The 14,866-nt window shown below is 42.7% G+C and overlaps 1 protein-coding gene across 1 annotated transcript in view; it reads right to left on the reverse strand.

The window, feature by feature from the left end:
• Nucleotides 1–834: 834 nt before the first annotated feature.
• The window catches only part of adam10a (ADAM metallopeptidase domain 10a), a 35,053-nt gene continuing 21,021 nt past the window's right edge, over nucleotides 835–14,866 (reverse strand). Inside the window, exons 6-16 of the mRNA XM_079254159.1 lie at nucleotides 14,661–14,816; nucleotides 13,947–14,039; nucleotides 13,599–13,782; nucleotides 6,126–6,289; nucleotides 5,847–6,024; nucleotides 5,586–5,736; nucleotides 5,314–5,497; nucleotides 5,094–5,205; nucleotides 3,846–4,066; nucleotides 3,564–3,690; nucleotides 835–3,369 (exon numbers count right to left, since the gene is read on the reverse strand). Coding sequence (XP_079110285.1) covers nucleotides 3,263–3,369; nucleotides 3,564–3,690; nucleotides 3,846–4,066; nucleotides 5,094–5,205; nucleotides 5,314–5,497; nucleotides 5,586–5,736; nucleotides 5,847–6,024; nucleotides 6,126–6,289; nucleotides 13,599–13,782; nucleotides 13,947–14,039; nucleotides 14,661–14,816 — 1,677 coding nt within the window. The 3' untranslated portion in view covers nucleotides 835–3,262. The remainder of the gene's footprint in view (nucleotides 3,370–3,563; nucleotides 3,691–3,845; nucleotides 4,067–5,093; nucleotides 5,206–5,313; nucleotides 5,498–5,585; nucleotides 5,737–5,846; nucleotides 6,025–6,125; nucleotides 6,290–13,598; nucleotides 13,783–13,946; nucleotides 14,040–14,660; nucleotides 14,817–14,866) is intronic.

The raw sequence follows: 14,866 nt of genomic DNA on the forward strand, positions 1-14,866 counted from the left end.
GATCTATCTTTATTTCCACAGTACACAGTCTAAAGTTTAAAACAGCTAAAGGTTTACCTATAAAGTATTGACTAGAGAATATCAGCCACAGTATGTTGACTTGTATAACAGTAATTTCAACAGATGTGACCTGTTTTTCATGCGTGTGTGACGACCTGCCACAATTTAATAAGGAAAAAATATTATGGCAGCACACTACATAAAAAAATCACTAAATAAATAGAAACTTTTTCTAGTCTGTTGTGTAGGATTTTTTTTTGTATGTGCACAAGTTATTTAGCGTGAGACATTTATTTAAGTAATCTAAAAGCTCTTGCAATAAAAACACAAATATCAGAAGGCGAAACGGAAATGTTTAGCCCTTGATAATTTAAAATAGTGTAACAATAAGTAATGAACTAAAATGAATGTATCATAGTAAATCTAAAATATCATTCAAAACTTTGGACACTCTTTCCATTTAATTTAATGAGGAAAAAGGTGCTTATCCTTTAGGTGGACGTTCGCACATTCAAGTCCTCAGGTATGATATTTAACCCCACTTGTACACTCAATGAGTTAGTCAAGTGTAGGTCTCTTTCAATAAAAGTGTTCTCTCCTATAAGGAAAGGAAAAAAAAAACAACAACTATAATTGAATGTGAAGTTGGACTTTGTCAATCTGGGAAACAACAGCAACACCATCTGGCCAGTTGTGACATGGTTTAAAGTGTGATCCTGAGTGCATAAGTTGAAACCATCACTGCTCTTTACTATTATGAACAGGAAAAAAAAAAGTTTAATCAATTCCAGTTTATTAATGCATTTCAAGTAGTTCAAAAGAAATTATCTCTGCACACCATCTTATCAAATTTAGGAAAATTCCTTAAGTAAACAGGAAAAGAAACAAAATAAGAAGATAAACACAACTGAAGACAATTTTTAAAAAAAACAAAAGAGCAATTAAAACCAGACAGTAGTACTGAATCTTTGCCACTTTGGATTCTGCTTAAATCCCCATCAGTGCATATTTTCTCATCATGACAACACACATGAAACATGAATACATTCCCCAAAGTATCATCTCACTGAACATTGCCGACGTCATACAATCCACATCAGCAGAAAAAAACCAGACTTGATTCAGCAAAGCAGTTTACGCACAACCACAAGTCTCCTCCCAGCCCCGACAAAAAAAAAGCAGCAGCACCATAAAAATAGAGACTCAGGAAGAAATGATCGAGAATTGCTTTTTTTGTGTACACACATGGACAGGATTTAGTTAGGAAAAGAGAATTCTTCCATGTGCCCTATCAGGAGAAGACGTTGAAGGCATTTCTCAGAGAAGAAGCCGGCTGTAAAAGTCTGCATAGAATCTGATTGATCAGTAACAACAGCACTGAGCTGCAGCTGTGCTCCATGTAACTTGTTTGCCACAATGATGATCTTAACCAAGAGTGTGTAAACTGTAACTCAGCTGTATTCTGTTGATCACACTGATCAGTCCATAAAGTTGACCTGATGAAACTAAGGACCACTCATGTTAAACTAAATGAATGCCAGGCTATAAACTATAGTTCAAAGCAAATCCTGAGGTCTGGAAACACACACTGCCTTAAACCACACTTTTCCAATGCATTTCTTTTTCTTCAGTTCCAGATTGAATGACAGCACTCACACACCGCCTTATGCACCGTCTCCACTGCAGTAAAGATGTCTGACACTAAAATACCAACTTCATGCTGCTCTTTGAAGGCACACTTTAATGCAATTTTATAAAGCATAAAGATGTAACCAGGGTAATAACGTTAGCAATAAAAAAAAAACTAAAAAAAAAAAAAACTTGATCAGCAAAGAAATAAAAAGGACAGAACAGTAGTGGATGGCTGGCACATAGTGGTTGTTTGCTTAACTAAACACCATTTACCAGAAAACGGTGACAAAATTAAGATCTGTAGTTTCTGCCCAGAGCAATTCAGTTCCTCCAAATCTACAAAATGGGAACTGGAAACAAATATCCATAAAAGTTAAAGGAACAAATCACATGTAAACCTGACAAGTTCTTTATCTGATTACAGAGGCTGAGAATATTTATTTGTCAGCCAAGTGATTTTTTTTTTTTTTTTTTGGCCGTTCCTTAACAACTAAAACTTTGGACAAATCACAAGCAAAATACAGACAGAGTCATCATGTTGTGATATTTGGGTTCTGTCATCTTAACTCCAATAAATAGAAGTTTATATGTATGAAGGGTTTACTTTTAAGACATTCCCCTCTTTATTTTAACTCCTCCAACCATGAATATAAAAACGAATGCATATGTGACACAGTGGTAAATCGGTTACCAGCTGTGATAAGGACGATGAGATCAGGTTGAAAAAGAAAAAGCTTTGAGCATAATTTATTTCGGTCTCAGACTACATGCCTGAATGGAAAACCTCATCGCAGTACTTCGAAATGCTCCTTCGTTTCTAGTAAATGGTGACTACACATTCTTGTTAGTCATGTATCTCCATTTTTATCAAGTGAGCAGCTTCCGACAGGTTTCAGCCAGCAAGAACTGTACCTTGAAGTATATATGCAATCATCTTCTTCTTTACTGATCCTGAGAAATTGAATTAAAACAGTAAATCTTATTCATTCAGAAACTAAATTTAATCTGAAAGAGAGGGGATCAAAAAATAACCCTTGCAACATCTGAATGATTCAGAAAACGTATACCTCAAAAATCTAAAGCATCAGATAATGACAGTATTCTAACTGAAAACATTCATCACCATGGCTAAATACAAGTTTTCTTTAGATACGATGTTTCAGATCCATTTTTGATTGGCAGCAAAAAGTCATGTAACTTGCAGTCCTGCTATCGTGCGAATGAAGGTGGCATTTCAGAGAGAAAGAGAAGAAAAGAAAAGAAATAGGTCACACAGATGGAGAGCAGAGGAAGGCAACACTAACAAAGGTACTTCTCTCTCTCCTCCATTCTGATAAAAATAATTTAAAAAAAAGAAAAAAAGCTAAAACCCCAAAAAGATTAAGACGACAAAACAGATCAGTGAATTTCTTCCCCTGATCCTCCTTTGAAAAATGATTTGTTTCCTTTAAAAGCTTTGTGAACCACGGTTAATCTGGCTCTCAGAGCTGAGGTGCTTGGGCTTTGTCCATTCAAACATTTTTCATGTCCAAGTTCTTTGAACTTTGCAATACGTGGTAAAGGTAACTCTTTGGAGTGAAGTGCTCCCATTGTAGGCACTAAGAACCAAGGCAAAGAGAAGAGCAGCATCTCAGCGTCTCATCTGTCCCATTTGATAGTTCTCTCTCCGCCGGCCGTTGGAGCGCTGGCCCTGGGACTGTTGGTTTGCCTGCTGGGGTCTTCTCCTTTTCAATGTACCTGGAGGATATACACACCTCATTATATGACTGTCAGAAAAGTTTAATTTGCAGACAATGTGCTTTAACAATGTAGCGTATCAGCATCTAGCTTTGTTCTCACGTACCTAACGCTGCAGCCAACCATACATTGTGGGTTTACTGAACCTTTCAAACATTATGGAATAAATATAAAAACCTTTCTTTGTACTGTACCTGGCAGTGGCTTTGGTGGGGGAAGCTTGGGGTTGTTGCTGGGGGTGTGAACGCTGCAAATCTTGATGAAGCCCGCCATTAGCATAATTAAAGCGATGCCCATCAACAGCACCGCCCACCAGTGAGCCTGAATATCAGAAAATATATGAAAATAAAGAAAAACGGATGAGAACAGTCCAGAAATTGTTTTTGCATATTTGTTTAATTGTCGGGAGAACTCTATTGTTCATTCTGTTGCTTTAAAGGAAAGTTGTGACATATAATCATTGTTTGCACACTTACCACTATCCACTCTGCGATATTCTCATAGAGTTCTGGATTGAAGATCGCTTTTTTCAGTCTGGCTAAAGGCCCATCAGCATCCACCAAGCGACACCTCGTGAACACATCACAGTATCCCTTAAAGTCGTTGCAGGGGGAGCCAGGCTGCAGGGTTGTCACCTTTTTTTGGAAGAATTTGGTCCATCTGTCTGAGCCGGTGCTACTGCAGGTACTGGGTTCTCCTGGGGCAAAAAGGAGAGAAAATTGCTTCTTAAAGCAGAGGCAATACCGAAACGGTTTAAACTAAGATGCTCTAGCAAAGTAGAAAGATCTTTTCAATAACCTGGAGCCAGGTCCTATAAAATTAAATTAAACATTATGACTCATCATTACTCCCTCTGTTTGGCCTGAAATGGTCATGGATTTTTCCACAAAGTTTATACTTGAGTCCAAGTATATTGATGGCTACCTAAATACATCCGACAACCTACTCATATTTTTACTTTACAGAAACAAGTGGTTGTATTTACAACTGCTGAGTACGGCACAGCGTTTTCATACACACCCACGATCTACATATCTCTCTTTCACACGTTAAATGCATCAGCCCTTTACATACTAACACAGTAGAAATGGCACTTAATGTCACATCATGGTTTTAGCAACTATCAGACTATTTTCAAAGCTTTTCAACAACTTTTTCCCCACCATTGGAAAACCTAGAATATTAATTGCTATCTCTCCATTGAGTTGTTCCTCCTTATTTCCAGCACAGAAAGGTGGATCACATATGACTTTATTACTACAATAACAAACAATAAATAAATAAATACTTAAATGTATAAGCTCATTTCTCAACCGTCTCTTAACTGAGTAACAGAATAAATAAAGGACTACATGACAGGTGAAAGACATTCTTTTGCAATGTAAATAAATAGCATAAGGAAAAGGTATGAAACCCCCCTCACACCCTCATGCAGTCACAAATATGACCTTGTTCTGTGGGAGATAGAATGACCATTAGCAGCTTAATTCTTGCTTGTCTTGGTCATGAAACTTTCTGAGATTGTATCATATTCCTGAATAAATGGAGATTTAGTCAGTTAAAATGGTTTATAATTAAATATGCAAACTACCAAAAAAGAAAACAAGAAAGAAGGAAAGAGAAAAAAAAAACCACACACTCAAAACCCCAAAACAACTACAAAGTTTAAAGTTTCTAAAATGGCTGAATATTGTTATCCATTATCAGTGCAGCCTGTCACTCACCCTTTGTCATACAGCACACATGGCACAGCTCAGCTGCCTCATCTGGGCTATCTTGACTGGCGCAGGTGCATACCTCTAGACCATGCTTCTCACAAATTGAACTAGAGCAGACCTGTGGAAAAAAAGCAGACAAGTTTAAAATATGTTTCAGAAAATTATCCAAACACAATCTAATTAGATCAGATATAAAACTACTAGAGGTGAATAAATATTAACCTACCCCATTGATGCAAACTTGGGTTTCTTTGTTGCAAGAAGTTAAGTTTTCCTTTGGTTCTGACATTGGACACAAGGCAGTGTTTCCATTGCACTGGCTTTCTTTAGCACATTCTGATTCCTGTCTGCACTTTTCAGTTGTGCCCTTGAAAGCACACTCAGTTGTACAACATGGACCTTGGCTCGGACTGTGGGAGAATAATAAATTCACAATGTAAAATGAATTTACATTAGTGTTTTCAGACTGATAGTTCCATCCTAAAATCATGATCTGACCTGCAGATTTTGCCTGGTTGTAGTCTGCATTTTTTGCCTTCCACTTCATTGGCGCTATAGCAACAGGAATCTTTACACTGATCGTTGTAGCCACAGTCACACTGTTCTCCTTCTTCCACCAATCCATTACCACAGATAGGGTGGCCAGAATCTGTACGTACAAGCAAACACGCACCAAATTGAAAACATCATCCTTCTGTCTCACACACACACACACACACACACAAAGGAGTACATATTTGCTCATGAGAAGGAACTTACCAACAAAACAGATGTCTCTCTTCTTTGCTAGAACGGCACTTATATTGCGGATACTACAGATGGAGAACTTGTTGTTGTTGATTTTGTCCCCTGAAGTGGCTCTGGCGTACATGATGTAGTTGCCACGCTCCTTTTGCTCCTTGAACTCTCCAGGGGTGCATTCATTTCCAGAATCATGCTAGAAAAACGGCAGAAAATAAGGACCAGAAGGCAATCATAAGTTGTAAATAGAAAGTCGCTTAGTGATAAAAACCAATGTTTTTATGTCATTGTACTCACAGGAGAGCCAAAGTTGTGTCCTACTTCATGTGCAAAGGTGATGTGTGACACCTTGGGAGGAACATGGGAAGCATAGTTCTGCACAGTGATGATACCAGTGTTGAGAGATTTTCTCTTTCCATCAGAATACAGTTTGCTCCTTTCGCAGATGCCCCCTGAGCTTCCTGTGGTGGTGATAGAACAAGAGAAGAGACGAATGAATAATACTAAAATCACATCTTAAACGTGAGGAATTCTCCAAAATTAAAGACTGACGCATGCGAGTTTAAAAATGTCAGAAATACAAGTTAAATTGAAAAGACATGATAAAGCGGCAGAACCACAATCCCACTCAAGAGATAAATCCGCCTGGTGGGATGCAGCTTTCACCATAATCTATAAATCCAGTCATTAGGCAGCAGCTTCCAGCAACATGGAAACATGAGACCCTAAGCACATCGAGCTGATACACAATGTATCCATTATGTGCAAGTAGACATGTGCATGACTGCACATTTTATGGCTCACATAGTTTTCTAGTTTGTGTAATATATGAATGTGTGCAAAATCACTTGTCACAACATAAAACACACACATTGCATGTTGCCCACACAGCTCCCTACAACAACTTCTTATCCATTTGAGCAATTCTTTTTACCAATATGCTGGTTTTGACTGGGTTTTGTTACAGTATTCTTAATGTTTAAAAGGCATCAGTGAACACATCCACTGACCCCTTCGATTTTGGGTGAGGGTCATAGGACTCTTTCCCATCCTATGATCCTCATGACTGCAGGCTGGACTGCATCCAGCCTGCTCCACCCTTCTGCCAGAAGGCCCTTTGCTGCCCGAGTGAGACAACATGGACAATGGACCAGTGAGTTTCAGTGTCCCCATATCAACCTCCACCTCCCTTTCCACCATTGAAGCGTTGCAGTGGGAACTCGCCAGTATCATAGAAAAGTCTACAGCATTTAAAAACTTCATGGTTTGTCCACGGCAGGCTCCATCACCACCAGAAGGCATATGGTGGGAACATTTTCTGGCCGCCATGATCCAGTCTGACCCTGTTTGCTGGCCATCAGAGCATATCGGTCTGGAGCGGCTGTACACGTGCAAACCGTACTCGTCACACTTTCAGCTGGACTTCGAACCCCAACAGAGTAGGTGCTAAAAATGTCTTTTTGACCCAGAAAGATTCTAACCTACAAACCAGCTGAAGTGCTGCCAGGGTGGGCTCAGCAGGCGCTAGTGAAAAGGGGCCATATGCCGTTTAAGGGACAGCATAGAGGTTCTTTGTTGAAAGGTAAAGTTTTAAGTGGCATCGTGAATGTACTTCCATCTTGTGGTTCCTAACAAAGGTAATCTTTTAACAAGATTTTCTCTTTAAAGACTCAATGTTTTATGGTGCTTCTGTTCCAGAACCTTACAGTCACTTGTTGACATCTTTTCTCCCCATTTCCTTTCTCTTGTTTACAACCCTAAACTGCCCAGGTAAAACTTTCTAAACACAAGATGTGGATGTGAAATAAAAATGATGGATATTTATTACCTAAGCCAAAGATGGTTATGTTTTTCCTGGCATTTATCTGTTTGTTTGTTGTGTTCAAGATAACTCAAAAAGTTATGGATGGATTTCATGAAATTTTCAGGAGTTGTTGGAAATGCTAAAAGGAAGAACTGATTTAATTTTGGTGGTGATTCAGATCACTGTTTGGATCCAGGAACTTTTTAAAGGCCTTGGCGGAGGTTTTTGCTCTTAGAGTGCTTTTCTAGTTAAAAATGAAATATCTTGGGTATAAATAGTCTATTATAAAATGAAGGTCAAAGTAAAAATTGTAAGTATTGAAACATTTTATATTAAATTTGTATTTTATTTAGAATCCATAAAACACATGTGACATTTTATATTTACTGGGGGTTCTGGATTTCTACAAAAATGTGTTTAGTTTAGGGTCCAGCACTGGTGGCATAATTACAGGAGTAAACAGAAGTAGCAGTCTGGACTGCTTTTATCAGAGTTCTTTCATTTATCAGACATCAAAAACAGAACTACTTGGGAAGTTCTTCAACCCTTACCATCTCAGCACTATCAGCTCACTGTCTGAGCACTTCCTATGTGTGACTGTGAGGTGGTGACACACATACACACTTACGACATCGTGACTCCAGACACAGCTCACAATGCCTTGTGAAGTTGTTAACTTTTGTCCTCTCAGCATTTTGTATCTCGGTTTCTCTTCTGTTTGCAAGCCATGCAGTCAGACTTTTCTACAGCAACGTTTAAGTGTTTTGGAGAGAATGTAACTTGCATGAGCAAGCTAAGTTCTTGCCTGTCCAATATTTTTCAGTATTTTCCCTCATTTCTGTCCTTTAAATTTTGCGTACAAAAAAACTGTATCACAGCAGAAAAAAGTCATAAACTACTGCATGGTTGTGGAAGTCTATTATAAAATACACATCAAATGTTAAACAATGTGGCAGAGGGGAATCCAGGAAGTTATAAGTTATTATGTTTGTTAGTGTAAAGAAGTAAATCTAATCTTATGTTATTTTAGATAAGCAATGCACACATAAGGACACTTACTTTTGCCAATATAATCCTTAAATATTTTAATATTTGAGAAAACATACCAGCATGACAACTTTATTTGCAGCAGTAATTTATGCCAATTGGAATGTCTCGTTCTGTCCATATCTAACAGTATCATAATGGAAATTTATGAATTACATATGGTGTGCCCATCTTCCTAACCTGTTTTGTAAGTCTAGTGCATACTCTGCAGCAGGAAAGACATCCTCTGTCGCTGTGGTGTACCTACCCAGTAGGTAGGCGTGAACTAAAGTTTTCAGTGCTGCACAAGTGCATGAGGGATGAACCCACTAGCATAGCTTTAAAGACCCAGTACAGAACTTTTGGCATTTTCCTGTCATACGTCCCTTATTGGCGGCTAATTTGGGATCCATCTTGCATCCTACCTGACCAGTTAGCTTACTACAGCCAGCAAAAGACCATCTTACAATGACTCTTGTTTTGTCCCTTTCTCTTTTATCCATCCATCCATCCATCCATCTTCTGCCGCTTATCCGGGGTCGGGTCGCGGGGGCAGCAGCCTAAGCAGGGAAGCCCAGACTTCCCTCTCCCCAGCCACATTTGCCAACTCTGCGGGGGGGATCCCGAGGCGTTCCCAGGCCAGCCGAGAGATATAATCCCTCCAGCGTGTCCTGGGTCTTCCCCGGGGTCTCCTCCCAGAGGGACGTGCCTGGAACACCTCACCAGGGAGGCGTCCAGGAGGCATCCTGACCAGATGCCCGAGCCACCTCAACTGGTTCCTCTCAATGCGAAGGAGCAGCGGCTCTACTCTGAGCCCCTCCCGGATGACTGAGCTCCTCGCCCTATCTCTAAGGGAGAGCCCGGCCACCCTGCGGAGGAAACTCATTTCAGCCGCCTGTATACGAGATCTCGTTCTTTCGGTCACGACCCACAGCTCATGACCATAGGTGAGGGTAGGAATGTAGATCGACTGGTAAATCGAGAGCTTCACCTTCTGGCTCAGCTCCTTCTTCACCACGACAGACCGGCACAGAGCCCGCACCGATCCGTCTGTCGATCTCGCGCTCCATCCTTCCCTCACTCGTGAACAAGACCCCGAGATATTTAAACTCCTCCACTTGAGGCAGGACCTGACTCCCGACCCGGAGAGGGCAATCCACCCTATTCCGGCTGAGGACCATGGTCTCAGATTTTGAGGTGCTGATTCTCATCCCAGCCGCTTCACACTCGGCCGCGAATCGCTCAAGCGAGAGCTGGAGATCACGACCAGATGAAGCCAACAGGACCACGTCATCCGCAAAAAGCAGGGACCCAATCCTGAGGCCACCAAGTCGGATCCCCTAAACACCTCGGCTGCGCCTAGAAATTCTGTCCATATAAGTTATGAACAGAATCGGTGACAAAGGGCAGCCTTGGCGGAGTCCAACCCTCACCGGAAACGAATCCGACTTACTACCGGCAATGCGGACCAAGCTCTGACACCTGTCGTACAGGGACCGGACAGCTCGTACAAGGGGGTCCGGTACCCCATACTCCCGGAGTACCCCCCACAGGAGCCCCCGGGGGACACGGTCGAATGCCTTCTCCAGGTCCACAAAGCACATGTAGACTGGTTGGGCAAACTCCCATGCCCCCCCCAGGACCCCAGAGAGGGTATAGAGCTGGTCCACTGTTCCGCGACCAGGACGAAAACCACACTGCTCCTCCTCAATCCGGGATTCGACTATCCGGCGGACCCTCCTCTCCAGGACCCCTGAATAGACCTTACCAGGGAGGCTGAGGAGTGTGATTCCCCTGTAATTGGAACACACCCTCCGGTCCCCCTTCTTAAAAAGGGGGACCACCACCCCAGTCTGCCAATCCAGCGGTACTGCCCCCGATGTCCACGCGATGCTGCAGAGGCGTGTCAGCCAGGACAGCCCCACAGCATCCAGAGCCTTAAGGAACTCCGGGCGGATCTCATCCACCCCCGGGGCCTTGCCGCCAAGGAGCTTTTTGACCACCTCAGCGACTTCAGCCCCAGAGATAGGAGAGTCCACCCCTGAGTCCACCAGCTCTGCTCCCTCATGGGAAGACGTGTTGGTAGGATTGAGGAGGTCTTCGAAGTATTCCCTCCACCGACCCACAACGTCCCGAGTTGAGGTCAGCAGCTCCCCATCTCCACTGTACACAGTATTGATGGAGCACCGCTTCCCCCTCCTGAGCCGCCGGATGATGGACCAGAATCTCCTCGAAGCCGTCCGGAAGTCTTTCTCCATGGCCTCGCCGAACTCCTCCCATGCCCGAGTTTTTGCCTCGGCAACAGCCGAAGCCGCATGCCGCTTAGCCCGTCGGTACCCATCAGCTGCCTCCAGAGTCCCACAGGCCAAGAAGGCCCGATAGGACTCCTTCTTCAGCTTGACGGCATCCCTCACTGCTGGTGTCCACCAACGAGTCCTGGGATTACCGCCACGACAGGCACCAACGACCTTACAGCCACAGCTCCGGCTGGCCGCCTCAGCAATAGAGGCACGGAACACAGCCCATTCGGACTCAATGTCCCCCGCCTCACTCGGGACATGTTCGAAGCTCTGCTGAAGGTGGGAGTTGAAGCTCGCTCTGACAGGGGACTCAGCCAGACGTTCCCAGCAGACCCTCACAACACGTTTGGGCCTGCCAGCTCTGACCGGCTTCCTCCCCCACCACCTGAGCCAACTCACCACCAGGTGGTGATCAGTTGACAGCTCCGCCCCCCTCTTCACCCGAGTGTCCAAGGCATGTGGCCGCAGGTCCGACGATACAACTACAAAGTCGATCATCGAACTGCGGTCCAGGGAATACTGATGCCAGGTGTACATATGGACACTCTTATGCTGGAACATGGTGTTCGTTATAGACAATCCATGACGAGCACAGAAGTCCAATAACAAAACACCATTTGGGTTCAGAGGGGGGGGACCATGCCTCCCAATCACTCCCCTCCAGGTCTCACTGTCATTGCCCACGTGAGCATTGAAGTCCCCCAGCAGAACAATGGAGTCCCCAGAAGGAGCACCCTCCAGCACTCCCTCCAAGGACCCCAGAAAGGGTGGGTACTCTGAACTGCTGTTCGGTGCATAAGCACAGACAACAGTCAGGACCCGTCCCCCCACCCGGAGGCGGAGGGAAACTACCCTTTCATCCACCAGGGTAAACCCCAACGTGCAGGCACCAAGCTGGGGGCTGATGAGAATGCCCACACCTGCTCGGCGCCTCTCACCATGAGCAACTCCAGAGTGGAAGAAGGTCCAGCCCCTCTCGAGGGTACTGGTTCCAGAGCCCAAGCCATGCGTCGAGGTGAGTCCAACTATGTCTAGTCGGAACCGCTCAACCTCGCGCACAAGCTCAGGCTCCTTCCCCACCAGAGAGGTGACGTTCCACGTCCCTAGAGCCAGCTTCTGCAGCCGGGGATCGGACCGCCAGGGTCCCCGCCCCTTGCTGCCGCCCAGCTCACATTGCACCCGACCCCTACGGCTCCTCCCGCAGATGGTGAGCCCACGGGAGGTGGGGCCCATGTAACCCTTTCGGGCTGAGCCCGACCGGGCCCCATGGGCGAAGGCCCGGCCACCAGACGCTCGCTCTCGTACCCCGCCTCCAGGCCTGGCTCCAGAGGGGGGTCCCGGTAACCCGCGTCCGGGCAAGGGAACATTCACAAACCCCTCCACCACGATAAGGTGACGGCTCTCTTTTAATCTTCTTGAATTTCTTTGCTAAATCAGCTACGTTGCGTGTTCAAAACAGTCAGTTCTTAATTATACCGTGGAACAAAACTCTGCTCAGTCATGTCGCATCCTGGATGTAAAAGTTGTAAAGTACAGTTTCTCATCCTCAGGACGCTGCTGGGTAGCAGCAGCTCTAAAAATACAAATGACAGAGATCACTGTGTCATCAAACAAGTTCAAGATGCTCAGTTTTGAGGTCAGAATGTTACATAATGCGTCTTTAAAGGGTCAAGCCTATGGCAAATTGAACCGTCATGAGAACAAAGGCTAAACTTTCCTGAATCTGTACAAGGAAGGGTTCATTGGGGAACTGCTACCGTGAACACATGAAATCATGTCAAACAATAAATAGATCTAAATAAATTCTTTAAAAAAAAAAAAAATAAAAATAAAAAAATCATTCAGGTTTGTTGAAAATGTATTGGTGAGGTATAGCTATTAATATTATGTATTATGGTTTGTGATGCAAAATATCCTGATAAAATGTGAAAGTTTGAACGTATAGGCTACAATTATGGGTTAGGACAAGGTAGGCATTTTATTTTGTTTTTGTTTGTTAAATGTTTGGGGATGCTGCACTAGTCACGTTTTAAAATAAAGTAATCAAAGGGGTCTGAAAGCTAAATATAGCATCAAAGTAGTTAAGTTAGCAATTCTGATTTAACCAAGCTCTGATGTGTGCCTTAACAAGTTTTCCAGTCACTGACAATCGTGCTATGTTAATTAGAATGCAAACTGTGATTAATTTGCAATCCCTTTCCTAATATGTTCATTTTTCTGTAATTAATTAATCATAATTAATGTGTCAAAAGTGCCACCCCTACTTTTTATTGAATATTTTTAGTCTCCAATCAAGGTTTTAGAATTTTTATTTTATTTTTTTTTGTAAAAACAACATGCAGTTTGTAGGTCTTACTCCACCATCTCCAACCCCAATTTTAAGTTGATTTTATGCCAGTTTAAATTTAAGAACTGGTTAACTATTTTTACATGACAAAAAATTGACCAAAGGGTTACATCATTGCATTTCTTTTGCAACATGGTATGTTCTTCACAACTCTCTTTATCTGAACACTGGTAGAGGAGTTTGTTACAGAAGATCAATATTTATTAGTATCCTTTGCAAGGCTGACCAGCATTTATAAAAATACATAAGCAACTAAATGTTATTTTGAATAAGCTATTTGTCTTTGCACCAACCTGAGGGACCTCCCACCCAAGCTAAGCCGAGTACTCCATCATCAAAGTCTCTGTCGGTGAAGACATAGGCCAGGCAGTATTCATCGTGGTTTTGCTCTGAATTAAGCTCCAAAAACTTCTCCACTCCAATGTTGGCAAAGCGAAATGGATTGCTGCTTTTTGTTTCATCCTCTGTGGTATTTACCTGGAACAAAGAACATGAGGAGAAACAGTTTACACTTGTCTTTATTAGGAGTATGTTAATCTCTTTTAGGTAAGTTGTATGTCAAACTGATGTTGCACTACTACGCATGTGTTCATACCTAATGGCATCCTGGGTACATTAGGTGTTTGTAATATTCAACTTACCCTGATCCTTTTAACCATAAAGCTGATGTTCCTTATGCCCATGAAGTCTGTACCTTGGTAAATAGAGTTGATAGCCTTCACATGGCTGGAAATCTGTAGAAAACAGGTTTGCTCCGATTACTAGCAAGGAATGTAAAGCAGCAAATAACAACATAACATGATGAGCTTCTGCAGTTCCTGTTTTTTTCTAAATGATTTCAATTTCATAATTTCAAAGTTCTAGTTTTTAATTATTGAAGATGGAGAATTTTTTTTTTTTAACATAGGAAGACTACATTTGTTGATGGCCATATCTTTAAAATCAGCTCTGATCCCTTTTTTAAAATTAAAATTTTATGCACAACAAACCACAGATGTGGTTTGACTTTTTTTCCCCTTACAGCTAATCCCAAGCCAGATTGATGTAGCTGCAAGTTCAGCAATGTTTTTATCTGGTAGACCAGCATGCATTATCTCTACTCTGACCAATGAGCAGAGCCTATCAGGAGAAAAGAAGTGCTGCTCTGCGAGCTCACCATCTGTAAAATAAAATTAAAAAAAAAGCTTTCCAAGCTGTGAAGCAGCCAAAGGCAGGGACAACATCAAGCTGACCCCGGCACCACAGATGTTTAAGCAGCGAAATACTAATCAGCACATCAGCTATGTGTTTTTAAAGTACATCATTCTTCACCAGACTTTGACTCAGTCTCTGACTACCGCTTCTGTTCTGTGTACCTGAGCAATGACAGCCTCTTTTGAACCATAATATTTGATAAAGAAGTGGTCAGTCTGGATGTAGAGCTGGCAGGTGTTTTTCTCCTTCCCTGCAGCCCTCTTCCTCCTCAGAATGACTGGACTATCAGAACCATCATCTTCCACCACATTGTTGACCTGTGACAAAGAAGGATGATTAAGTCAGTCATTACAGTAAGTCCTTTTTC

Source organism: Telmatherina bonti (assembly GCF_933228915.1).
Source record: "Telmatherina bonti genome assembly, chromosome: 1".
Lineage (NCBI taxonomy): Eukaryota > Metazoa > Chordata > Actinopteri > Atheriniformes > Telmatherinidae > Telmatherina > Telmatherina bonti.